Source organism: Falco rusticolus, chromosome 15 (genome assembly GCF_015220075.1).
Source record: "Falco rusticolus isolate bFalRus1 chromosome 15, bFalRus1.pri, whole genome shotgun sequence".
Classification (NCBI taxonomy): domain Eukaryota; kingdom Metazoa; phylum Chordata; class Aves; order Falconiformes; family Falconidae; genus Falco; species Falco rusticolus.
In genome coordinates this window covers 15,682,482-15,708,606 of record NC_051201.1, presented here as the reverse complement: position 1 = coordinate 15,708,606, position 26,125 = coordinate 15,682,482, and the positions used below count along the sequence as shown (strand labels likewise).

General features: G+C 43.7%; 1 protein-coding gene across 3 annotated transcripts in view; it reads left to right on the top strand.

Moving 5' to 3' along the window:
* Window positions 1–26,125, top strand: part of ZNF423 (zinc finger protein 423) — a 234,652-nt gene that overhangs the window by 185,295 nt on the left and 23,232 nt on the right. For all 3 annotated transcript variants that reach the window (XR_005107730.1, XM_037409438.1, XM_037409439.1), the window contains one exon: window positions 25,478–25,609. Coding sequence is in view for 2 of the 3 variants with exons in the window: in XM_037409438.1 (XP_037265335.1) it covers window positions 25,478–25,609 (132 nt within the window). In the remaining variant the exon portion in view is untranslated. The remainder of the gene's footprint in view (window positions 1–25,477; window positions 25,610–26,125) is intronic.

Sequence of the window (26,125 nt, the reverse complement as noted above, 5' to 3'; positions counted from 1 at the left end):
AGGACATAGTGGGAGTCCAGCCTGGAGCTTGAGAGGGGTTTATCTGCAAGCCCTCCCAGAACTTGGAGCTCAGAAAGGGTTTATCTGCAAGCCCTCCTCTCCTCTCCTCCAGGGCACGTGGGAGCGCAGCTGGAAAGAGGTGCTGGGGTTTGCAGTGCCCGCTGATCACAGGCTCTCCAAGGACTGTGTTGGCCGTGAAGCAGAGTGGAGGCTTGGTGCAGATCCGTCCCCCTGGCATGCTATAAGGCTCAGTTGGATTGGCTTTTCTGCAGTGTTTCCTCAGCCAACATTTTGGGTTTGGTTGTTTAGATTATTTCTTAATACCACAACACTGTATAAGAGCATTTATTAGCTAGTAAGTTGTAGGGTGGGCTTGCAAGGTTCAAATGAGCCCATTTTAAGCACAAAAAAGTGTTAGAAAATTATTAGCCTATGAAGCTTGATGTTAAGGAGAGATCTAAACCAGAACATTTAAGGCTGAATTGTAGAGTGTTCAAATGTTTATAGTTTGTAGAATCATCTCCAAGAAACACAAAATTTGAGACTACAAAATTGAACCAGTCTACATCTTGACCCCATAACTATTTTAAATGTGAATATGTGAAAATTGCATATTATAAACCCGTATGCAAAGTCACAGGTTAGTTATCTTTGTTGACTTGTATTTAAATGGCCGCAGAGCGTAAACATCCCAGGCTCTGTAAATATCCAAAATATAGGTGATTTTCTAAAAGTCTATGGAGAGAAGAGCTCTGCGTGATTTTCACCGAATGCTGGCTGAGCTGGATCACAGTGGGTCCACTTCCGTGGGGGAGCAGGGTGCTCCCACCTTTAGAGGGGGGTGACTGTAGCCCCTTCCTTTCTGTTCCTGAGTGCTGCAGGGAAGTTGGTGCCAGCAGCTCCAGGCATTCTCACTGCAGCACACCCAATCGCTTCAAAGGAATTTTTGTGGAACAGAAGTATCCCATATTATCAAGAGTTAATAATTATAACAAATATATGCTTTGTGATTAAATAACGCGCAGCTGGAAAAATTAATCACATCTTGCATTAAGCGATGCTTAAGACTTTTAAAGCAGCAATAGGTGCAGAATTTAACATTTAAAGATCCCTTGAAATGCCAGGGAATGAATATAAATGACTCGGTGCTTTATAGTGTCTTGATACAGTGATGCCAGCCAATGAAGGTGCAGGATTCGATCCTGCTATTTTGTAACAGGCTAGTAAATATTTTATCTTGTGCCGTGTTCCTTTTACATTAAATTTTAGTCCAAGCCCACCACTCCCCTAGTCAAGCAAAAGTTTAAATTCATCAATTTATTTAAAGGGCTGGTACTGTCTGTTTACCCCACTGTCTGGGCACATGAGAGGAGAGGTGCTCTTTTCCTCTTTCTTCAGCCTGTCCTGCAGTTTAGGATTTAAGCCTTTATTTTTCAGGAATCTTGTCCCATTGGAAAAAAAAAATGATCAAAATATAGTGCCATTTTGTTTGCTTTGCTGAAGGCACAGACCTGGAGAATCAGTGCTGTGCATAAGCTGCCTGACCCTGCAGTTTCTCTTACCAGGGGCTCATTTGTATGCAGAGGGGATTAGTCAGAATTTACTGTAGCTTCGCCCTGGGGAGCTGTGAACTCCCTAGGAATATGCTCTGACGAAAGCGTGCAGTTGGTAAGATTAGAACAAACCCTTCTGCTACAGAAAGTGCCTTGGTCACTCGCTAGGCCTCCAACATTGAAATCATTTTCATTTATAACCTTTTTGATCATTCAACCTCAAAGAAGCCTTGGCTTTTATGACAGCTTGCACCAAAATTGCCCAATTATTGGGGGGGGGGGCAGGGAGGAGAGGAGCGAGGGAGAATCTGAAAACAGTCAGATGTGAGAGACAGGGCACTTGATCTGTGCTCATGGCTTTTGCTTCCCTTCTCCTACCAATATTTTTACAGCTGTTGACATATATTGAGTTACATGTGGCTGTGCCATATCCCCGTGGTATAGTTTCAAAGATCTGTTCACCATAAAGTGTGCTGTTCTCAAGTAAATGACTCTGACTTCAAGAAAGCACAGTAGTTTAAATGTTACTATAAATACAGGAGCTAAGACATTTTAATTATAATTTTTGAGTTATACAGTGCTCTGTACATACACTAGGCATTTACAAAAGGCTGGGGATGTGCTCAGGTTACTGTGCTCTCTTGTGGATAAGGCAGTAACTGCAAGCAGCTCGTTTTGCTGATCCCCTTTATTTACGTGTATTTGCACAGTGTTTATTGACAATGAACATCTTAGGTTTGGGAGTTCAGCTGTGGGAGCTAAAGAACAGAGAAAAAGAGGCAGTTCGTCAAAAAAATATATTCAAACTCAGATTCAAGAGAATTTTTTGCTGTGGGATATCCTAGAAATGTTACTTTTGTCAGAAATATGTTATGACTTTAGTTAGGAAATATCAGCATATCTATTGTCCTTTCAATGCCCTTCCAACTCGCATCTGGTAACTAGGGCAGATTGAGAATTCAGTACTAACAGATCTGTCAAATTTTTGAGAAAATCCCAGGGTGTGAGTTCATTGCTGATTAATTTTTTCATCAGTGTAGCAGTGTTGGCTTTAGTGAGGTTACTCCTAATTTGCTCTGATGAAAGGAGGAAAAAAATAAAAATCATCCTTAAAGTGGGTGCTTCTGTCTTGGGAATAAATAAATAGGTACAGGGTGTGGGGGAAGCACAGATGAGCAGTAGCATGTGCCAGGAGGTTAATTTTTAGCTGTCAGTGGGTTGATGGTGTTATTTTTTTATATATATATATTTTTTTTTTTAGCTTGAAAACAAAACATACATCGAAAGCTTTTACAGGATTTTGTCTTGTATGTCCATACCAGATTGTGGTGGTGCATCTTGCCCTCTCCCCTGGGCCGTTTGGTAAAGGTTTCCACCCTGGATGTGGAGATCTGATCCTTTGCATTTGGGCTGATATGTACAGCAGAACGGTGACTATAAGCTAAAACGATTTTGGAGTATGGTAAGGTGGCCCTTTGGAGAGCTCTGCAATTGAGATCTAACAAATCAAGTATCAATAGGGCTCCCTAAATGAATTTGTCTTCCTGCAGTACCTGTGACAGAGCCATTGTAATGGAGATTTCAGCTCTCTCCGCTGTGCCTACTGCAGTAAAAGCAGCGCCTCTCAGCGCCTTCAGGGCCTGAACCAAGATTCACTGGAATCAGTAAAAAAATCTTGCAATGACTGAAACCAATCTTAGATCAAGCTTTTACTGCAGGCTTGGATGCCCATCGTTGCTGATGGCGTGTTTTTGGTCATGCAGTGTACTAATCTACATAAATTAATAAATAATATGCATAATAAATAGCACACGTACAGTAAACTGCATCTCATGGTTGCCATAAGACTGCGGTCGTTTCTAGCAGCATTCCCCGTGGCCTCGACAAGAAATGCTGCTGAAGTTGGAGGACTGTGGAAGTCCTCAGTGCCATCACCAGCAGATCCTCCTTGGCGATTAACCGGTGTCCCTGTGTCACTCAGCTGGGGAACGCTGTGTACTTCATTTAAAAACAGTTGTGATGTCTCCTGAGTAGGAACTGAAAATCCTGGACCACCATCAGAGCTGCATCCTCTGGCCTTTCCCCTCCAAAATCATAAGATATTTTTAAGGTGTTTTTGAGTAGCAGTGGGAAAGCTGCAGAGACTGTAGGAAGGTACTACTGAGAGCATCTGACCAACTCTTAACGTCTTTTACTGGATTTGGACTCAAATCATTGTGTGCTTCCTTTGCTTATAACTTCACCTCTTTTGTGAATCAAACCCAGCTTTTCTGTTGTGCAAATTGTATAGGAGAGTGAGGTCCAGAGAAAGATTTCTTTCTCCCTCTGAGTGCTGCTACAAACTCTTAGCAAGACCATTCATCTTGAGCACCTTGCAGGTTCTTTTTTCTTTCAAAAACTTTTTTAAAAGTCGGAGTGTAGGCAAGTGATTGGAATGATGAGAATAGGCTGTAAGCCCTGTGCTGATGTACCTGGTCCCTGGGCAACATTTCAGATGGCAAAGGCTGTCTGTGTTCGCCTTATGGATGTTTCTGTATGTGATACCTTCTATTATCCATGCTAGTTAAGCAGGCTTCTTCCTGAGAGGGAGATTAGGATGCTTTGATAACACTGTATTAATACGTAGTTACTCGTGTACAAATGAAGTGTTTAATTAATTAATTCTGTGGATTTTTTTGGTTAAGTAAATCAAATCCAAGCAATAATAAGTCCTGTTGCTGGAGGTAGCTAGCGGGCCAGCTACCTTGCAAGCAGATGTCTGGCTGTGAATTCATCAAAGGATCACGTGTATGATTCTTAGCATTTCTTCTCATTATCACATTTATCAGTGAGTGCAGATGAGCTGGTTTTTCCCTACATCCTGTTGGGTGGTTGCTTTCGAGGGAGGAGTCTGGGCACAGGCGGTGTTGAGGATGCAGCATCTTCCTTGCCCATGCAACCGCCAGGGTTGCAGTGGCTCAGGCAGGCTGGAGCTGGCCCTGGGACCCCGGCAGAGAAGGGCAGGGGTATCTCCAGCACTCCTGGGGCAGCCAAGCAAGGCAGGCTCCCTCCTGCAGCCTGAAGCTGGAGCATGTCCACCTTCTTTTCTGTCTTTTAAATGACTTGTATTTGTCCAGTTTGCTTAAGATAAAATTTAAGATATGTATTCAAAGGTGCCGACTGACATGTTTCCTTTATGAATTCTTGTGGATTAGTATTGATTTTTGACTGTGGTTTTCGAAATCCTACTTCTAGGACTCTGGAGATTTCCCTCCTGCAATAATAATGTATTGTCATTCTTAATATCTCAGATCCTTGACACAATATTCATATTAAAAACACAAAAAAGCTACATTAGAGTAACACAGAGGGTCTGACTGGAACCCACCAAGGCAAGGGAAATCAAAGTCAAGGCTGAAAATTAGGGCTGACACTGTGAAACGTACCCCATTGTACTTAAGTACTGGAGTTCATCTGTGATTGCAAGATCACTTGCATTTGAGAGATGGGTTCCTCCATACAGCAGGAATGAGTTACGATGTGTTGTAAATCACCAGGTTTAACTATTGTAGTTGAGAGTGCCTATTTATGTAGTGGAGAGGTACATAAACCAGCATTATGGAAGTCACTTCAACATATTTTTATGAACTTTTGTTCTCTTTCACACACAGTGCTATTAAAAATTCATTCTGCATTTCTGCTGCTTGCATAATAATTCTGGATCAAATTGTTCAGTTCAATAAGGAGAGAATGAAAATGTCACAGCATTATCTGTGTGAGCTTGTAGGCATTTGTCCTTTAACTGTATCACCCCAAAAATGTTATGCGGACGCGCACTGTCCTTTGCATGAATGTGATAGATGGTTTGATTTCTTCACCTGTGTGATGTCAATGTGTTGTCTGAATGCTTGTAGCACCACTGAGGTATTGGAAGACTTTCCATTTGACCATGTCTTCTGACCTTTCTCATACCGTCTCTTTGGGAGTTAATTTTTTCCTATCAGACTTTTTTCTTGCTAGGTTTGAGAGCTTACTTGAGTTGTTCATTGGTTTCTCAGCGTGCAATGTGAAACCCTGTGGAGCATCAGGAGTGGGAGTTGAGAAATAAGAAGAGATTTCCAGTGGCTGAGGAGAACCTGGGAGGGTGTTGCATGCTGGTGGACACCTCCGAGAGCTGTGGGCTGCTCGTTTGCATGTGGCGCACGTGGTTGTCCGCTGCTGCCACTCGCATTAGCACCAGGAGGGGAGTAGAAGTGCTCTGACAAAATTAAACAAATCAATTAAATATGTAGTCTTAGATTCTAGAGTAAGATCTTTTAACCATATTTTTATTAATGGTTTTAGAAATAGCTGTTCATCCCCCTTTCCATCTGCTTCTCTCTTCTGTTATTAATGCTCACGTGAGAGTCCATCAGACGTTACCCTCCTAGTTCACTGAGGCAATGCAAAAGGCTTTCTTTATAAATGGGGAATATGGGTCATTTGCATTTATCTAGGATTTCTTTTTTTGTGTGCTGTTTTTAGCAGTGAACAGATAGGGACAGAAAACCGATGCATGGATTCCTGTCAGAGAGAAGCATTCAAAACTTGGTGAACTGAAGTATCTAAGGAACTCTGCACACACAGATATGGACACTACATGATTTATTAGTCACCAGTCTCAATGATGACTGAGGAACATGTGAATGTGCATTATTTTGATGTAAGTGCTTACCAACTTTACTTGTTATCTGCCTCTGAAGCTGCCAATGGACTTAACTGAGGTTTGGTGTAATTAAGTGGGAGTCATCCTGCTAAATTTGGATATTCAACAGCAACTTGTAGCATTTGCATATATTGTTTGCTGTTACAAACATTCTGGCATTGGAAAACACAATGTTACCCCAGCTGCTTTAAAAAAATGTGGTAATTTCTAGATGAAAATATTTTTGGAAAGGCCAGATGAAGTTACAGGTTTACCTGGAAAGCTTATTTGCCTCTGGAGAAATGGCTAATGCCTTTCCCTGATCACACTGCTGGCACTTTGCATTGGTTAACACGATTCAGAGGGTAAATACTGGTAACTTACTGATTCAGCATGCAACTATTAGTTCTTTAACCTACTGTAAATCACAGTTGTTATCATATCCACCAGCATCCCTAAAGTGTAGTGTAAATGTTTGAAAAAGATGTGCGCTAACTGCTTGCATGTACCATCAGGGTGAGGTATTTCACTTGAAAATGCCAAGAACTAGTCAACATTAAACAACATTGGGTCACAAAACTCTTAAATAGAGAAAATCGTTAAAGGAGGCTTTAAAAACACACACACATGCGCTAACACTATCACAGCTGATCAGTTTAAAGTAAATTCAGTATTTCCAAGAAAAAAAATTGGTTTTGTTCCTTTGAAATTATGTATGCCTAAGTTAATTTTTCAAGTGAGTTGTAAATCCCTGTAAATGGGGTTAGCATTGGAATGAATTATAGTTACAAAAATTGGAATGAAGATAAATCATGTTTCCTTGGTGAAAATCTAGTAATAGCTGTCGGGTCCATACAACACTGCTCAGATGTAGGTCCCTGTTCTGTGACCGTGATGCACTCTGAGGAGCTCACACTGCCTGGCCACGAGATCAGAGTCTGTGAGGCTCATTGCTGGGTGCTTTCAGTATTTTAAGAGTTTTATTAAAATTCTGACGCTTGAACTGGTGCAAGCAGATGTGCATCTAAAACGAGGAAACAAGAATTGCATTGCTTAATTTTGGAAAAAGCAAGATGAGATTTTTTTAGTTTGAGTGATGATAATCCTGAGTTTATTTAAGCATCCCAAGACCAACTGCTGCTTCATTAACCCGTGTCAGAACAAGGCTGGTTTTGGGGTGATGGGGGCGGACTGGCAGTACAGAGGCACTGTGTGACAGTGCAGGTGAGGTGGAGCGGTGCAGCTCCGGTGAGGTGTGCTGACCTCCCTGACCTGGTACCCTTCACAGGAATTAAGTTTGTTGTTTTACAGAGTCAGGCTTTAGAAAAAAATATTAAAAATCCTTTGAGGCCCTCCCCATCCTTATCTAGGAGGGGTGTGGGGGAGCCCTCTGTCACGAGGATCTTGGAGAACTGTTGGCTTTAAACTGCTGTCAATTACCAAAGTGTAACAATGTGCAGGACGTGCACTTTCAGCCACTGTCTCTTCAGTGTGTGGGTGAATGTCAAAGGGAATATTTTGTGACAGTTCCTTGTGACCCAGATTCCACAGAAGTCCCTTATAAAATAATCTTTGAGTGAACACTACTCGCACATCCTAAGGACACCTCATCCCCGTGAACCCAAAGGTAGGAGTGAAGCTGCTGTGCACTGCAAGATCTGTGACTTTCTATCTGAGAATTTCGGTCTTGTTTGATAGTTCAGCCTTTGTGCCCTGCAGATCCATTTTAAATTGTCTGAAGCAGGAATAAATCTATTACAATGGCCACCTTTTTTTTTTTTAAAAAAAAAAAAAATAATACAAGATGGGTCTGTGAAGAGGTGTTAAAAAGTAAAAATGAAAGGCAGAAGTTGTAAGGAAAACCTGTCCATTGGACAAACCTGCAATGCAGTAAATAATAACCCCAGAGGTGAAAGACAGCCTGTTCTAGAAAAAAGGCAGTGGAAAAGACTTTTTTTTTTTCTCTCTCTCTCTCTTTTTTTTTTTTTTTTTTCCTCTTCTGTGGGTCTAGGGGAGAAAAGGTCCTTTATTCTTTAGTAACTTTTCTGATTTTAAATATGTGCTTGTCTGGTCATAAGGAGCAAGGTCATTCCTACTGCTCAGGGCCTAGGCTTTGTGCTGGTGTTGGCGGGAGCTTCTCTCCTCTCTCCTTTTCCTCCCTCCCTCTATCTCTCCTTTTCTTTTTCTCCTGAGGTGCAGATGGCCACATTTGCAGGTTAACTGGAACAGCTGGAGGCACATTATTAGCTTCCTGCTGCTAACTCATATTTGCTTAGATTTTTTTTTTTTAAACAGCAACATAATTTACAAGTAGTAGGCCAGTGACAAAGCTGGCATGTTCTAAATCTGCATCTGATTTATATAATGCTGTTGCTTATCAGTGAATGAAGTCATAATTATTGCTTTGTACCATTAAATATCATAAATATATAAACTGTTATACAAATTGCAGCAAATGTTTCCTCTAGGGAGCTCTAGACAAAATTTTAATGTAGTGCATTTGTCTGTGGTGGCAGTTTGTATGGTATATAATAATGTTGATAAATTTTACTGTAGCAAGTGACATTTTATAACATTAATCCTGGTGGTAAAAATCTATGAATACTACAGCTGTACTGGTGGGTGCAAGAAGAATGAGGGCTTTTGACACCAAGTGAATTGATTTTAATAGTGCTTTAAGGCTCCAAAGCAGGAGGATGGTGCAGAGATGGCAGATCCTTCCCTGGAAGGGAAGAGGACTTGTACAGGCACTGGACAGCAAGGCACCAGGGAGCTTGATTTGATGATGATGATGGTAATTAATTCTTTTAAAAATCTTTATTGATTAATACGTCCTTTGCTTTGAAAAGGAAAAGGAAACCAAATGATACGATGGAAACAAAATCGTCATCGGTTATTTAAACTCTGCACATGTGAGTGAAGACCCTGTAATAATTAAGGATGCAGCACCTGGGCTCAAATATTGTTTCAGATGTCAGACATGTGGGTGCGTGGCCCACTTGCACTGTGCCTGCCCATGCTGGCTGCTGCTGAAGCTCCCTGCTGCCGAGGTGCACTGCCGCATGGCCAGGGGATAAGCAAGCACGCAGGTGCAGCCCCGCGCATGCTAAATGGGAATGCACCAGCAGAGCAAACAAACTGCGACACAAGGACTGCAAGGGGAAATTCTTCTCTGACTTCACTTGCGTGTAGCAGGCACAGGGTGATACGGGTGGGTTTTAGCACCTGCCAAATAACAGCATGAATGATGTTGCAGGATTTGCAATCTTTTTTAAATTTTCCTGTCGCTTTGTGATCTGGGTCCCAGTGGCTTGGCTGGGCTTTGCCCATGCTCGCTGTGCAGGCAGCGGGGTGGCATGGTGCTGGTGACAATGCAGGGCCCACTAGGATGCCCTGGGATTGTCACCACTCATGCCCAAGGTGCCTGGCTTTGGCACACAGCTGATGTGCTCCCCTCCTCAGGGAGACCTACCGGGTGTGGAGACAGGTGGCAGCCCCAGAGCGAGCCTGGGCTGTGTGCTGCATGTCCTGCCAGCTGTTTGAGGACTGCTTGTTTTGCTTGTATTCCTGGAAATAAGGAGTGCTCAAGGCGGACTGTCCGGGGACAGTGGGCACAGTGCCGCTGTCTGGCAGGGCACCTGTGCAGACTCTATCAGCTTATGCCCTTCCCCTTGTTGCTGCAGAAAGATGGTGCAGGCAGGCGAGGGGACAGGTTTGCCACAGGCCAGGGCAGTCGGAAGGGACCAGCTCCAAGCCATTGCCGACAGACACGCTTCCTTGGGAGAGCTGCATCCTGCCTGCCTACAGCTGTTCTGGCTGCTCCTCCTTCCTGTACAAGGTGGGCTTCACAAAGTGCAAGTGTACCTGTAACTTATGTACGATGACCAAAGCAAGTATACCACTGCCCTGGGTACTGGCTGTAGCCAAAGGCAGGAGGAAGACGTGGGAAGCCAGCAGAAAAGTTTTATGCTGTTTGTGCACAGGTTGTGTTTCTGGAACAGGAATGATATTTCAGGTGCACAGTTGTCTGCGTATTAATTATCCATGTGATTTCACTGTTAAACAAAACTGATGAGATGTTTCAGCTGCCATGTGATCTTGATGGCTGCCAAGCACAGGTGAATCCCTTCCATCCATATCAGATGCAGCACAGAAAATAATTGAATGCATGGAACAAAATTACCCTTTAAGGCAGCCGTTTCTGGTGGAGACACTCTGGGCAGAGGTATTTGGTATAAAATCTTGATGCAATAGACATTTTTTGTCTTTTGCAATTCATTTGAGAACTAACAACTGCTTTTCACCCAGTCACAAAACATAGCGACACATGAGAAAGGCACTACTCACCTGTACTCATTACTTATTGCTCCTACTGAATTTCCAAACTGGTCTCAGAAATGCCATGTATTTATGGAAAAAGAATACCAGAAGTGTGCCTGCTTCACAATTAATTTGTTAAGGAGCTCATTTTCTCCAGAGAACCTTTTAAAAATAAATCAATGACTCAGAGAAGAATCCTGGAGGGCACTGTACTTGGGACACTTTTGTAAAAACAAAGAGCAATGCACTTCTCGTACTTGGTCATTTAGGCTGCCATGACCCTTCCTCACCTGAAAGTGTATTTTTCTGTTTTCTTCATGACATGACTCCTTTTCAATTTCATACTTCTGTTTCAATAGCATCAGATGGAGCTACAGTGTTAGAATTGTAAGCCCACGCCCATAGGGAAAATCCCAATGACTCCAGGCTGAAAAGTAGGTGTCTGACATGCACCATGGCATCTTGCCTGCATTTTCCTTGTGAAAACCTGACATGTCCTGTATGGGTTTTCCTTCAGTTGTTTGTCTCCTGTGTCATTAGCATTTCATGTGCCCATGATAATTTTCTTCCTTTTTGAGAAATTGGGTTTTCCAGCCACCCTTTTAGACACAAAGTTTGAGTGCTTGAGGATTAGTCTACCATTCTTTCTCCAGGCTGAAGTGCTGATGTTAGAACAACGTATAAGGAATCCTCCCCCACAGATGCCATGCCTCCCTACCCCTCCACACCACCTGGGAATGAAGAGCAGGGGCTGAGCAGCCCCCCTCACCTGGTGGCACATGGTGTGCTGATCTTTAAGCTCAGCCCTGGAGAGTGCTGGAGTTGAAGTTTGGACACCGGCATCATTTTTGAAACACAGATGCACGTGAGAGCGGAACCGCACAGCTGTTGTGCTGGAGGTATTGTGTTATAGTCAGCAATGGGAAGCCTGCGGCAAAGGCAGTTTGTGGAAGTGCAGGGAATGGCAGTGGATGGCATCGTGCTGGGAAAGCCTCCCTCCACCTTCCTCTGTCAGACCTGTAGCCCACTCAGTGGAGTCACATCTCTGGGATACTCCATCCGCAGGGCTTCCCTTTGCTCCAGCTGCTGGCCAGAGCGGTGGGTGAGGGGGCTGAGCTCCATGGCTATTGGTCTCTGTTGCTTTGGAGGGTCACAGAAGATGCTGCAGGAGTGCCACATGGCAATGGCTTTGGAGCCCTGAGTTTTATTTTCCAGGATTAGCAGATTTTGAAAGCGTATCGCTTGTCACCTTTGCACTTCTTAGTAAACTCCAGTACAGTGCTTTATGGCTTGTGCACTGGTTAAAAAATAATAATATTATTCTCATGGCTGCCATTAAAATTTCTAGAAGTAAAAGCATCTTATAACATACTCTGGAAATGTGACTCCTAAGCTGTAAAGTATGTATGTTTGTAATGATTAATTCGCTGAGCTCAATACATACCTGAATCATGTTTAATAATAGCAGGGGCTGTGCGAATTCAGGCAACCTTTGTTGATGTATTCAGCAATACTGCAGTGATTCATGGCATCCTGCAGAGACCACCAGGCCAGCCCTGGCACTAGGCAGGTTACAGAAACCGCCTCAAAATCCTACAAGAAGCTGCTGTGGTCTCCCACGATGGGAGCCAGGTGAGCAGCCATGAGCTCATGCCGTCGCTCCTGAGTTCAGCCTCCCCCTCCAGCAGTGCCAGCAGATGATGAGGCTGTCGATAGGCCTGGCTGAGTTTATTCACTTCAACATCTTAATGCAATTAACAAAACTGATGTGTGTCCAGCCAGCTTGGTCCATGGCAGCATTTTGTTCATCTTTAAAGGGTGGTGAAGATGCATTTGATCTGTGCGTGAAGCAACAGGGCCATCGAGAATAAAAGCCTATGTTACATTTACTTCTGCAAAGTCGCTCTGCATTTGTGTGTCTACCACAAGCACTTATGCTTGAATGCAGTGTGTGATTTTTTTTTTTCAGCTACTGTAAATAGATCATCTTTACAGACAACAATAAAATGTTTGTGTAATGCTTAACCGTACATTAAGTAAAAACTTGCATTAGAATATCCCCATATTCTTTCTATCTGGTAAATAAGAGCATAAAGGCGAGTATCCCCACCACTCCCATTACTGCACACAGCACTTAGTTACATTAGAAAAATGAAGCATTGTTCTGCCAACTTTTGTTTCCCTCCATTTGTGTTACTTACTGCTTATGAATCCAGCATGCCGACCTATAAAGCAATTACTTCTGAAATCCAGCAATCATGGCACACATAGGTACCACGGCATGGCTACTGCCAGGAGTCAATGGCTAGCATCAGTCTCCTGTGCTCACTAGAGTATTATTGTTTGAGCTGGTGTATAACTAATGGCATTTGGAAGGTGTAGGTGTTAATGTTGTCTGCTGAAGCATGACTTGTATTGCATTAAAGCATCACGGTGTTTTTAAACAGGCTAAAAGGGGTTTTCAGCTGTAATCAATTATTGGGCTGTTGCACTGACAGTGTGCAAGGTGTTTGGGTGGTAATAGGGGTGTGTATTGTACTGACACCTTGCCCGCACCCTTGCAGACCAGCTGAAGTAGTTGATGTGTTTTACAGTTCATACAGCTGTTCGGGACTGCTGCAGGGTTATAAATACATTGCAGAATCTCTTTTTGTACACTTTTGCTGTGCTGTCTTGTGCATTGCTTCAGGAGGTGCGCATGTCTTCTCCTCTTCCTCTTAAGACTAAGCACTCGGACTGCAGCTTCGCTGCTGTGTGAATTGGCACAACTGGCCGTGCTCTCCTCACCACCCCCCCAGGCAGCACAGGGGCAGGAGGCAGCTCCAGCAACTACAGTTCAGCTCCAGACCAGGGCAACTATTTTACAGGGGGTCTGGGGGCAGGAACCGAGGTTCAAAACAGCCTCTGCTCCTATGGAGAAATCAGTATTGAGCCATAAAAACAGGAGGGGCATGGCTGGGAATCACAGCCTGAATGAGAGGGTTTCAGTATTGTCATAGAAGACAGAACAAGAGGAAAACATTTTGAATTTACTCTTTGTGTATTGAGGCCTTTTATTATTCATCAGTAAGTAAATATAAGCTAAGGGAGTGATTTGTTTCTAACAAGCTTATAAAATACTAGAGTCATTTGTGAGTTTATTGGAGTGCTGATTATAAACATTCCCTCATGCACACTCCTTTGTGTCAAATTAACATTCAAAATACAAATATTGTATCTTTGAATATTTCTGTAATCTCTTCCCAAGTATTTGAGATCTTTGATGAGAGACGATTGACAGTGTCACATGAAAAGTAGCTGAGCGCTCTGTCACAGTTTTGGACATATTTTTCATTTCTTTGGCATTCACTTTGCTCATGCTGCTTCTTTGAATTGCCTCCTCTATGCTCTAGCATTTTGGGTTTTGATACAATGCATAATTGATGCTCATGTAGCTGCAAAGATTCAACTCTTGTACATGCACGCTGCCTGTGCGTGGCTCCCCAGGATGTGCCCCGCGACCCAGTGGTGCCGTTGTGTGATGGCAGGAGTGGCGAGTGGCCGGTCACGCTGGGGCTGGGTGGCCTTGGCACAGCTGCCCACAGCCTGCCAGGGCCGTTCAGGCACACAGGGGGTACTGGGGGTATCCCGGCTCTCCCGAAGTTCTCCCCTGAGGAGCTGGACTTGTGGTCTCACAAACCTCACGTGTGGTTGGAAAGGGAGCTCTGTTCTTGCACGTTTTCTTGTGCACTAATGCACTTTCTGTTGGTCATCGTAAGGGATAGAAATGTGAAGAATAGGCACGGTCTGCTGCATATCCCTTAGGTGGCCAGTTTAGACCCATCCCCTGTAAGCAAATTTCCCAAAGGTTGCGCAGTGTGTGGAAGGTGTCCCGAGGCCAGGGCTCTCGGGGTGCTGCTGATCGAGACCAGGGGGCTTTGGGGAACAGGTCTTGGTTGAGCTCCTTGCTGTCTCTGTGGTTACAGAATTGCCATTTCACCCCCTTCATGTCTGTACAGTGGGTGTATCTGTAATTTAATCACCCTGACCCTTCATTTGTTATTTTATGATTTTGTTTTCCCCTCTTCCCACTAAGACATTCCCTGTATTGTCATTGCCAGTGCCCAAATTCCTTGCCTTTTCTGTCACTGTGTAACTTGGTTTTACTAAGTGGAGGAAAATTCTGCAAGGGTGGGTCTCAGGCTAGCATTATTATAGTGGCTGCCATTTAAAAAGTCAATTTTTGCCTACAGGCAAAGTATTGTTATCAGAGTTCATACCTATTTTGCATATATACGATTGTATCTTCCCTACCTCTCTGGGGTGACAGGAGCAAATGCCGACTTCTTAATGCTGATTGTTGGATCTGAGCTTAAAATAAGAGCTTACAAGAAAAGTGAAGAACAAAATGGTGGGTAGCAGGTCTCTGACAGACCTTTATCGTTTCCTTCTTTTTTGGTTCAAACGGGGACTCCATCACAGCTTGATTTAGGATCTTACTTTATTTAAGGGAGCAGCTGAAAAGCAGTTTGATTTTTTCCTCTCATTTTTAACTCTTCCTCAATAACTTTTGCAGGGCTGTGGAATATGCTTCTTCTCATCTGGGCTTATTAGGTGGATACCCCTAAATCTGTTTCAAATTCAATGAATGCACGTCAGACCCTTTCTACAGCAATCCTACTACACCTTTTTACCTTCACAAGTCATCTTGGCCACTTCTGCACGGCTCCAGGCCATTAGTGCAGCCACCTCCTGAAGTCCTTCCCACCCTCTGTAGCTGGGAACTTCTTTGCGGGCTTGAGGCTTTGTTGGGTTTTGTTGTGGGGTTTGGTTTTGTTTTGTTTTGTTTTTTAATGTAACTTGTGGGAATGGGTGGAGTCCAAGAGAGCCGAGGAAACCATGGAGATCCAGGCAGGTTTAAGCAAAAATAGCGGTGTAGGAGTCCTGCTGTTAATGAGCTATCAGATCCTCCTGGATGTTGCTGTGTTTTGGTGTGGTGACATGCTCACACTTTGCTGCAGCTGGAAGAGGGCTTCTTCAGCACTGTCATAGGATCAGTGTTTCCAGGTCTCTTCATCTGAGCTAAAATACAGGCTTTCCTCCTATCTTACACAAAGTTTTTCTGGTGCAGCCCACATATGTTCTTTGGATCTTGTCCACAGCATGAGAGTTTGCGCATGGCTTTCCTTAATGGATTAAAAAGCTAATGACATATAAAAAGAGAAAATGTGTTTCTAAAAAATAAATAAAACCAAGCTGGCCATCTTGTGCACTGACAGCGTATCTGCCAACAGCCATATGCCTGACTGAATTACTCACATAATAAAATAGAAAGGGATTTGTTTACAAAGGCAAAAGCCAAAGTACTTCGAGTTTAGGAGCCTGGAAGAACATTTCTGCCCTTGCTGCTCTGCACAGCTGCGCAGGATGTGTGCATGGGCCCTCTGCAGAGAGCTCAGAGCAACGCTTTCATTGCTGCTTGTCCTTGTGCTGGACGAATTCAGCCCTAGATCGTGTGTGAAGGGTGCAAGCTGCCTGGCTGACGGACAGAACAAAAAACAAATGTAAAGGTGATAGTAGTTTGATATTAGGTTTTATGTATTGTAATCAAGGTTTGTATGTTAGATAAGTGCTACTGAGAGTAACTTCACAGTCTGTGCTGTGCGGAGTCATTGCTTGGCAGTGAGATCTCTTCCAAAAGGTCACTGGGCTACAGCTTTTCTTATTTGAGATGAAGCTGCTACAGGGTAAGATTTCCACCTGGACTGTGGAGCGTTAATTGAGCGAATTCCATCAACATCGATGGGAGATGCTCTGTACATTCACTTGTGCATATTCCCACAGTACAAGAATATATGTCTGCATAAGGCAGAGATGCTTAAGATATTTTCTTGTTTTCATGCAGATTCTTTTTTACTGCCTTAAGGAATATCGTGCGTTACTGCACCTTAGGATTCCTGACATAAAATACATCTGATAGGGGTTTTTCATTCTTTTGAGCATATTTGCACTTAACGAGCTCTGAGAGATATTCATGCCATGCAAAATCAGTCACCTATCTTAGTCAGCCAGACCTCATTTAGTCACCCTTGGTTCCCTCTATTGGCAATGGCATCTTATTTTGTCAGCTCTGATAACCAGTTTGTGTCCCCAAGCTCCCACCCTAGTCTGTTGGGAGAGGGAGCGAGGGAAGCGCCTTGGGGTAGTGACTGGGGACAGGAGCCTCTCCAGCGCTGGGCTGTGGCATGTGTTCAGCCCTCGTATGAACAGGTAAGCTCCAGTGCAGTTGTGCTAAATGATCGTGTCAAGATAGGTGGGTAGCCATCTTCCCCCCCTCCCAAGAAAAAGCTGAGCGATGTTTCCGATTTCTTGCTTGTCTGCATGTATTCATATTTCAAAGAAATGCATTTGTTTAATCTGAACAAGCGGGTGCAGACTGCCCCGGTGTTACAGGAGTGCAGCGTTTGGCCAATCTCCAAGCTGTTTGGTGATCTGCAACAGAAATAATGCTCATGGTTGGGTTTCACTTGCACTTACAACTTTTTGTCCATTGCATCATTTCTCAGATACCTGTACTAATACAAGTTTTAATCTGACCATAGCTGATAACTGCTGTAAAGTTTATGTTACTGGATGCGTATTTCCATGTTTATACAGAATTTGCAATATCAGAATAAGGCCCCTCACAGCAGTTCACCTGTGCTCAGTGAAGAGGCACTGCACCAAGGCAGGGATAACTGAATTTGAATTTGCTGATGCAAATCAGTTTCTACACACACACACCCACACACACCCCAAGTTTGACATTTATCATACTTTGATGCCTGAAAGAACCTTCTTTGTTTCTCGGTTAAATTGTATGTTGAGAAGTATTTTCATTTTGTTATGCGTTCTGGTTTTATCTCTCATTTTACCAATCTTTCTGTTTTTCTGATGCCACCATGGAAGTAGTTTATGGCTTTCTCCTACTCCGTGCATCTCTGAGTGTTGTTGACAACAACTGGCTTGTAGCCTGTCTGTCATGTTAATTATATACTATTAGAGACCATTAATGTGATGGTTATTTACACGATAGATTTATAGTCTATCATGTCAATGTGTGCTTGGGAAACTGTAATCTGAAGATCAGTGACACACATCAGCAGGAGTTTGCGTGTTTAAGAAACACTGTGTGCTATCCCAAATGTGCCCGGCTAGTGCAGGGGGCTGGCAGCCAGGGCTGAATGCTGCCCTGACTTGGATCCCCACTCCAGGAACCTGCCTTTGGGCAGATGAAAATGCACCCAGAATTTGGCTTTTAAGCAGTAGCTGTGGGATGCAGCTGCCACTCCATGCACAGGTGCCCAGGCAGGGGAGGGGGCTGCCTGGTAAGAGGGAAGGTTTTGCCTTTGGCAGCTCTTGCTGGAGACCTGGCAGCTCCGGGGACCTCTGTGCAACCATGGTCGACGTATGCTGGAGGTCTGGGTGGGACGTGGTGGGGAGGGGGCGCCTTGTGGTTCTGGTGGCCCTGGTGCTGAAGTTGGGGAACATGCCAGGCCTATAAAATGAATAAAAAGGGCTTTACACCCGTTTAAACTCAGTTTAAAGCTTTGCATGTTTTAAAAGCACTTGGCATATTCCAGTGGGCTGTTTAATAAGAGTATAATGATGTTTTAATTTTAATTTTTAATTTCACAAGAAGAATAGATGCCAAATAGATACTAGTTATTGCTGTTTGTCTGTATTGAGCTCTTTGATGTGATATTGTCAGTAGGATCAGAGGACAGACATACTCCTACTGTGTAGCAACGCAGGGAGCTGCTTCCAGGGAAGAGAAGAGCGGAGAAGAGACCAGGTGTAATAAGTGATATTCAGGTTTAAGCAACACTGTGGCATGAGGGAGGCTAATGCAGGGAACGGGCTGTGTGGCCGTGGGCCTGGATTCAGGGCTGTGTTACTTCAGTTCCACCAGGTATTGACATTAAATTGAAATAATACAGCTGTGAACATATCAAAACATTGGAATACTCAACTAGGGTTGAGTTGTGTGGGAATGCGGTGTTTTTATTAACCCCTAGCCATTCTTAGGGGTTCGTTAGCTTTATCCAGACTCATTCTCTGTGTGCGTGTGTATGGGCCTGCACACTCAAAAGCAGCATGTGTTTCTTTTCCTGTATGGGTTTTGCATTTCCATAGAAGCCACTGGAGTTACTCCTTAATGAACTATTGTGAAGGAACAGCCAGGCCTACCAGACTTCAGTCCACAGGAAGTTTTAATATAGGCTGTTTTAAAAAAGGCATCTTCGGAGAAAGGCTGATAAAGTGCGAAGCTACTGTGCTAAAGTGTAGTGCATTTCTATAAATTATCTTTATGCAGTTTCCCAGATTAATATCTAAATCTAAAATAAAGCTCTGCAGGCGGGGTCCCTCTGGGGCTCTGCAGTCAGCAGATAGATGATGCACAACTCCATGAACTCCTTTGAACTTGCAGATTTTATTTTTCTTGTAAACCAAAAATTAAGCTGATGAAGACAGGCCCAGCAGACCCATCTCATGTGTCTGCGGTTCAGCCTTCCCCGTAGGAAAGCAGTGCTGGGGGGAGCACGCAGCCTGCAGCCGGGAGGGAGGCGCAGGCTCTGGCACAGCGCAGGAATCGCTCTTGCAGTCGGTAGGAAACTCCCTGCAATCTCATCCTCAGTCCCTCTGGGACTGTGCTTCTTTTTAATGGTCATTTTAATATTGCAGTGTACTGACATGTACTGGAGGCAGTGAACTTACAAGCTACCCTATAAATAATTTGGCATCTAATTCTGCATATTTTGAGCTTGAGGCCCCCTGAGATGATGAAAAGAGTTTAAAGCCTGTTGTGTGGTTAGGCTAATTTAGCCTCAAAAAGAGTACCTTTTCGAGGCCACAGATACATATAAGTACATCACAAGAAGCCTTGGAGTTTGTTACCAGGGATCCGTGGGCACTTCTTGTAGCACCTATGTTTGCCAGCAGGTCCTATGGCTTCTGTCTCTTAATATCTTCGGTGATTTCTCAAATCCCGTTCCCCCAGAGAGCTTCCCCAGCTGGAGAACAGCGACAGCTCCTTCGTGCTGTCTGACCCTTGTCTGGACTGCCCATCCCTTGGAAAACTATGAAGAACAGAACTGATTTTAATGAGTCTCATCCAAAAGCAAACGTAAGGAAAACCAACAAAAGAACCACGCAAATGCGTGTTGGGAACTCTGTATTTTCTTGGTTTTCCTTACATAGTTTCTAGAAAAATCCAAGTCCCTGTGTTATCGTTTTTCATTAAAGTGATGTTTCTAACCACAGTGGACAGCTCTCATATCCCTTGAAAACTTATAATAGTAAAATTGTCATAAGGATGAAGCAGGAATGCAAGTTTTTATTAAACAATCTTCGGCTCATAAAAGACATCAGTGTTGTGCCATTCTAGATCATATAAATATATTTCAAAGCAGAATCATATTTCAGCAGAGAGATAAAGCACAAAAGAATATGAGTAGCAGAAACCAACATAAAATATTAAACCATCCAAGAAGGGGTGTAGGTGTATGTTCATCCGCACGGGCAAGTCAGGGGCTGTGAGCAAGGCAAGATTTTGGCAATATATCAGTAGAGCCATGAGCACAGATATCCGTGGCAGTTTGTGTGTGTGTTTTGTGGTGGCGGGGGGGTTTGGCATGGTTTCTCACAGCACAGAGCTGGGCGTTCTGCACAGCCGTGTGAAACGCTGCGGGAACGTGACGGGTGTCTTTAGTCTGGCAGTCGTCAAAGGGAGATACGAGCTCTACCTGGATAAATAAGTATAAATAGTTTTCTTTCTGATATGTGACCAGATTATTTTCCAGTTGATTTCCAGCCAAGGTCCCAAGTGGGCCACAGATCAAAAAAAGATAAGGGTCAGTTACAAGGTTGAGCTCATTCGGCGTTGCCATAGTAACTGACCTCCAGCATCCCTGGGAGGACGGCACCCAGCTCCCCAGGTGATATTTCTGCTGCCACACCATCAATCCGCTGCCTTTCACCGCCCGGGCTGCCTAATCGCTGGGGCGCCGTGCCACAGAGCGGCTCTGCGCCGCTGGCCCATGCCGGGGTGGGAGCGGGGGGTCCTCTCACCCTGCAGCAGCCTCACCAGTGAGGGAGGGGCTCAGCTACGTCCTCTGGGATTAATTACAAAAATGTAATGGAGCAATGTGGCCCAAATGGTTTGTACAGCAGGTCGGGGGCTTAGGCAGCAATGGCGATGAAGAAATGTCGTCTGCACAGCAGACGTTGTCTTCATCCGATGTGAGCTTCTGCAAATTCACCATCCCCTCCTAGCAGTCACATTGTGCTCTCAGACCTTGGTTTTGCCTCCATCGTTGGATTGTTTTTAATGAAAACCAGTGGTGAAGTGGTGCTAGCCAGGTGAAGGGTCGAAGTGGTTCTCTGCAGGCTTTGTTTTGGACGGGGTTGTCAATCACTGTCATCCCACCCTGGTCCCAGCCCCTTGCTCCTTCACAGCCACATAGAAAAAAATTACTGGGGAAGCTCCTGCTTTCCTTATGTTTTTTTCCCTTCGCTTACTTATTTACTGGGAAGTTGACTGCATAAACAGAACAGTTCCGTGCAGTTTTCATTTTATTTCCCTGCGTTCATTCCAATTTCTAGTTATTTCTACTATAATTAGAGCACATGGCCCATTTAATTCTACCAAATTTATGATATAATGGACAGGAGAAGGTTCTCTGTGAACACAGTATATTTATTAGTGCTTTGTTACGCTGAATTACAGTATTTCAAAGTTCATTAAAAGTGCAGTTAACTCATGGATGTGTACATCTGAGTACAGGAAACATACTCCCCTTTATTGCCTTAATTTGCTGCAGCGGAGTAGAAATATACTGGTCTGGGAAGCTATAGGATGGGATGTACATGTTGTTGTCAGGAACGAGCATCAGATTGTCTTACTTGATCTCTCAAATTAGGACTATTTCATTATTCCATAAGGGAAATTTTTACTTTATTAAATCAAGTTGAAGAGAGAAGTTTTAACTAACAGTGAAGACAATGCCATCTTGATTTTTATTGTTCATATTTCCTATTTGTTATTGGTGTGATAATGTGTCAGTACACGACAGCGTTAATGCGTACTTTTATATTGCCATTAATATAGTTATAATTGGAAATGCAGCTGATACAGTACATGGGTTTAATACAGCATTATTAATTATACTGCATCCTCGCCAGGAGGCTGCTAGTGTCGGTTCTCTTAGAGGCTTAGAGACTCATTGTAATATGTATTAAATGCACATTGCTGCAGCAGAAATAGCTTTATGGAGAAGCATATTCCCACTCTAAAATGGGCAGAACAACAGTGTAAGTGCTACTAACTACCCTATCAACGTATTTAAAACTGTCCTGCAAACGCATCCGAACTTGGGAACAATGAGCGATGCGCTTTGCCGCTGCAGTTCAGCCGGGTCTGCGCAACCCGCTAATCCTTGCTAAGAGGCAGTAAATTATGTACCTCCAAATTTATACAAATGCCTGCCTTTGACATCAGTGGGCACCACCCAGGTTTCACCTTCAGGATTCAGATAATCAGCTCTCATTCCTACCAGCTTCCCTCAAGACCAGTATGGAAATAAGTATGTGTCTGCCAGGGATCAAATGCTTTTGGAGACAAAAGTAGGTACTGAAAACATTACAGGATACTATCATCTCCCCATGATACTTTTACACAAAGCGCTCTGTTCCTCTTTTGGCCTGACATAGTTTCAGCCTGACAGAATCCAGCAGGCCTGCTTGTTTTAAACAAGAGCACATCCTATTATTTTTTTGAGAAATTAAGTGTAAAATTAATGCTTATTATTTTGAGCTCAGGAAAAAAGAAAAAAGGCAAGAAACCCAAGATTCTTGTTTCCTCATCTAGTCCTGTAATCAATTGATCCACACCCAGATACACTTATGGAGAAATGGGAGAAGATCTAGCACAGCAAGCTGTAAAAATCTGCATTTTAGTTTACAAATGAGAGGGGCTGCATAATTCACTTGAGTTATGTAGGTCTCTCATAGATGCTTGTCATGTGTTTTTTTTAAAAAAAAAAAAGAGGAGGGGGAATAAAAATGAGGGAAATGATTGTATGTTTTCTATTGCTAACGCCCAGCGCCACACATTTGACTGGAGTGTTGGCTGTCATGCCGCATTGTCAAAAAGCCGCCTTGCATGTACCTATATGATCTTATATAATTCAAGGAAGTTATTCTCCAAAGGTGACTGAGTATCCCTATACATGCGTCGTGTTTCTGTGTAAAATAATATGCTGTAAAATGCCATAGAGGAGAGAGTGATTATAGCAGCAAATTCTATCTATATCTTTGGGCATTTTCATATTTTGAATACACATGCATGAAAAGAGAAACGTTTGTCATGCTAACCATGGTACTTTTTTCCCCCTTTTTTCTTCCTGGATGGTTTTATAGACACAAGAAATACATAATGGACTCCTGTGGGAGTGGAATAAAAACCCCCACTGGTGAGGAGAAGGCCTTATAATTCAGAAGTGGATTTGCAAATCAAAAGGTCTTGCCTCGAGTGGGATAAATTTCCAGATCTGCAGGAACCCATTATGTTTTATTATTTTTCATTCGAGTTTTAGTTTGTTTGTTATGGGTTTAACTATTTAAAATACTGCAGGGATCAACCAAGAAAATACACAATCTCTGTTACCTAATTAAACATACCAAGCTTGTAAGAATATACTTCAATTGGAATGCTGAGCATTGTTGGTTTTTTTTTTAATTTTGCTGAAATTATAGGTATTTAGGCTGCAGAAAGGAGCAGTTGTCTAATCAGCACTATGTGTCCATCCGTATTTATGAACACATGTGCTCACATAGGACCATAGGCTGTACATGAATCACCGTTTGCCAAACACCCAGTATGAGGAGGGTAGGAAATTAATGTCAAACATGATTTCTCTGATTTACTCATAGAAGGAATTTGTTCCATTCCCCCCAGTACCTGCTTTGTCCTCTCCAGGTTTATTGCAGCGTTCAGTTGCTGTACACAGCTGTGGGCATGCTCAGGATGCTCAGCACAAGACACATATCCCTTCCCCATGTTTCCTCCCCTCCAGAGCAGATTATAAAGATTGCACAAAGCCAAAAGTTTTCAGTCAAGGGTCTGATGGGAGAAGCCGGCCTTACACTACAGTGAAGGGAGAGGGTCAGGGTTTTGAAACCCATCCGTCGGAGAGGGCGATGTGGTGGCTGCCCAAACCAGAGAATTACAAACCACATTGCATTCTAGAAATATTCCAGTCCCTGGTTATGGCTGCTCAGGGAATCCATGGAGCTGCTGTCCTAGAGTCACCAGCCCTTTCCTCTTCCTGACTCTTCCCTTCCTTTCCTTCTCTCTTTTTACCTCCTTCCCAACCCACCTGTTTACTTCTCCCCATCCCGCCGGCACATGCTGGCGCACAAGGCGCTTGTGTGGAGATTTTATTTTTTTAAAATTGTTGTCATTTTTCACACTACGCGGAGGGCCCTCCAAGGTCCGTGTGTGCTGGGAATTGCCTCTAGCCACAAACGTGCCAAGGTGCCAATGTGCGAGAGCCACCGTGCGCCTGGGCACAGGCTGTGCCCGGCATCCCGCGCGCAGAGCCCTGCTGTTTGCCTGCCCTGGCACCTGACTCCCCACCTTGTGAAAGGGCTTTGGGATCCTGAGAGTACCAAAGGCCTTACAGAAACCAAAAATGTCCCTCTGGCCCCTTTAAAGATATGAAAAGCTAATTTAAAGCAATTATAAGTAAAGACCTGATTCTGAAGGCTTGCATGATTCACAAGATCCAATGCATCTGGCAAGAGATTAGTCCATGGTCTATCGTAGTCACTTCTTCGCTATCTTGGAACTAAAAATTGAAGTCAGTGATATTTGAAGATACAAAAATAAAGCTGTGTACATCAAAAGACAGAATTTCTTTAGCTTTTAAAAATATGTTTTCATGAGAAGTTCATGTGCTGCCACAGTGAAGGAGGGACATGTTTTCGGGACGTATTTACAGAACCATCCACAAGTTTTTATTAAATTTTAGTTGTTTTCTGATTTATATAAACTGTATGTTGTATTGTCTAGATTTCTACAACTCTCTCCTTCAAGAAAACCAAAGGATTGTTTTATGTGTCAAAATTGTTTTAATATGGCTTCAGTACCTCAAAAAAAGGCTCAGCTGCACCCAGAACCACAAAGCTCAGTAAACAGAGAAACAGGTCATCTTTAAAAAGTGGTAGGCTTGAAACAATAGTAATAATTATTGTTATTTCTCTATGAGTTCAGCTAGAATATAGGGACTTTTAAAATGGGCCCCGTGTATTCAATGCTTAAGATCTATGACATGGACATTACACTTTCAAATGACATTTAAATACCTCCAATGCTCTCTCTTCACCTTGGGGAAAAAAACAAGGGGTGTAGAATCAAGGCTGAAACTCTTCCCTGGACTCCTGCTATTCTCCTACGGTTTCTTCCTCTCCCATATGTTTGCAGCGTAGGCTGATGTGAAGACAGCATTTCAGCCTGCTTTCAGCGTTGTTGGTTGAATTCACCCTGTTAAATTAATTTTAAATGCTGTTTGACTATTTAATAATCTATACCCAGAGCAGGGATGCGCTTCCTTTGTGGTAGGATGCGAGGTGGAGCGGTGCAGCGTTGTCACGAGCCTGGGAGCAGGCACGTGGGTCCCCGACATGTTCATGGCAGTGCTGCTTTCATCACAGCTGAAAATCAACGCCCCAAAATGCGACGGGGGGCTGGACACCCACACGCCCCGCACAAGCAGCGAGGCTGGCGAGGCTGGAGCCGCAGCGATGTCTGCGGGTCCTTGAAGTCATGCGCGCCGGCACGGGTGTTTCTCGTCGACTGCTGCTGCATCCCCGACGCTAATCTGCTGTGTCACTAACAAGTTGTATCATTTGAACCTTGCAGAGGAAGGCATCAATCATGAGTGCAAGCTGTGTAACCAGATGTTTGACTCTCCGGCAAAGCTCCTGTGTCACCTGATTGAGCACAGCTTTGAGGGGATGGGAGGCACATTCAAATGCCCTGTTTGTTTCACAGGTAAGACAGGGAGGCCAAGACAAGCCTCAGCGTGCATGGCTTGATCCAGAAACAACGCTCAGGGGATTTGTAAAATACTGTAGTCCTTTCCTTGGGAAAAAGAAATACTGTGCTTGGAAATGTTCAAAATATCGCCTGTCTGAAACTGGGGCTCGCTCTGAAGAGCAGCACTGTGGTGTTTGACACCAGGCAGCACTGACGCATGCAGCAGCTCCGCATCACCCCCCACAAATCGAAGCCTTTTAAATTATACCTCATGGCTCGAAGGCGCGATGCGTTTCCAAGTGCAGGACTTGCAAGGGATGGACCTGCTCTTGCAAGCCCGTGTTTACCTGAGCAAGGACCCCTTAAAGGCTAGGTAGCTCACAGTCCACTCACAGAGGTGAGGCTCACTTAAGTAAAGGTTTGGTAAGAGCAAATTGTCCAACTGTATAGTTTTGCCAGCTCCTCTCTCAGAGGTTTTTGAAGCCCAGGTTTCTGGCACATTTCTAACTTCTGTCTCAGGGCCTGCTAGGT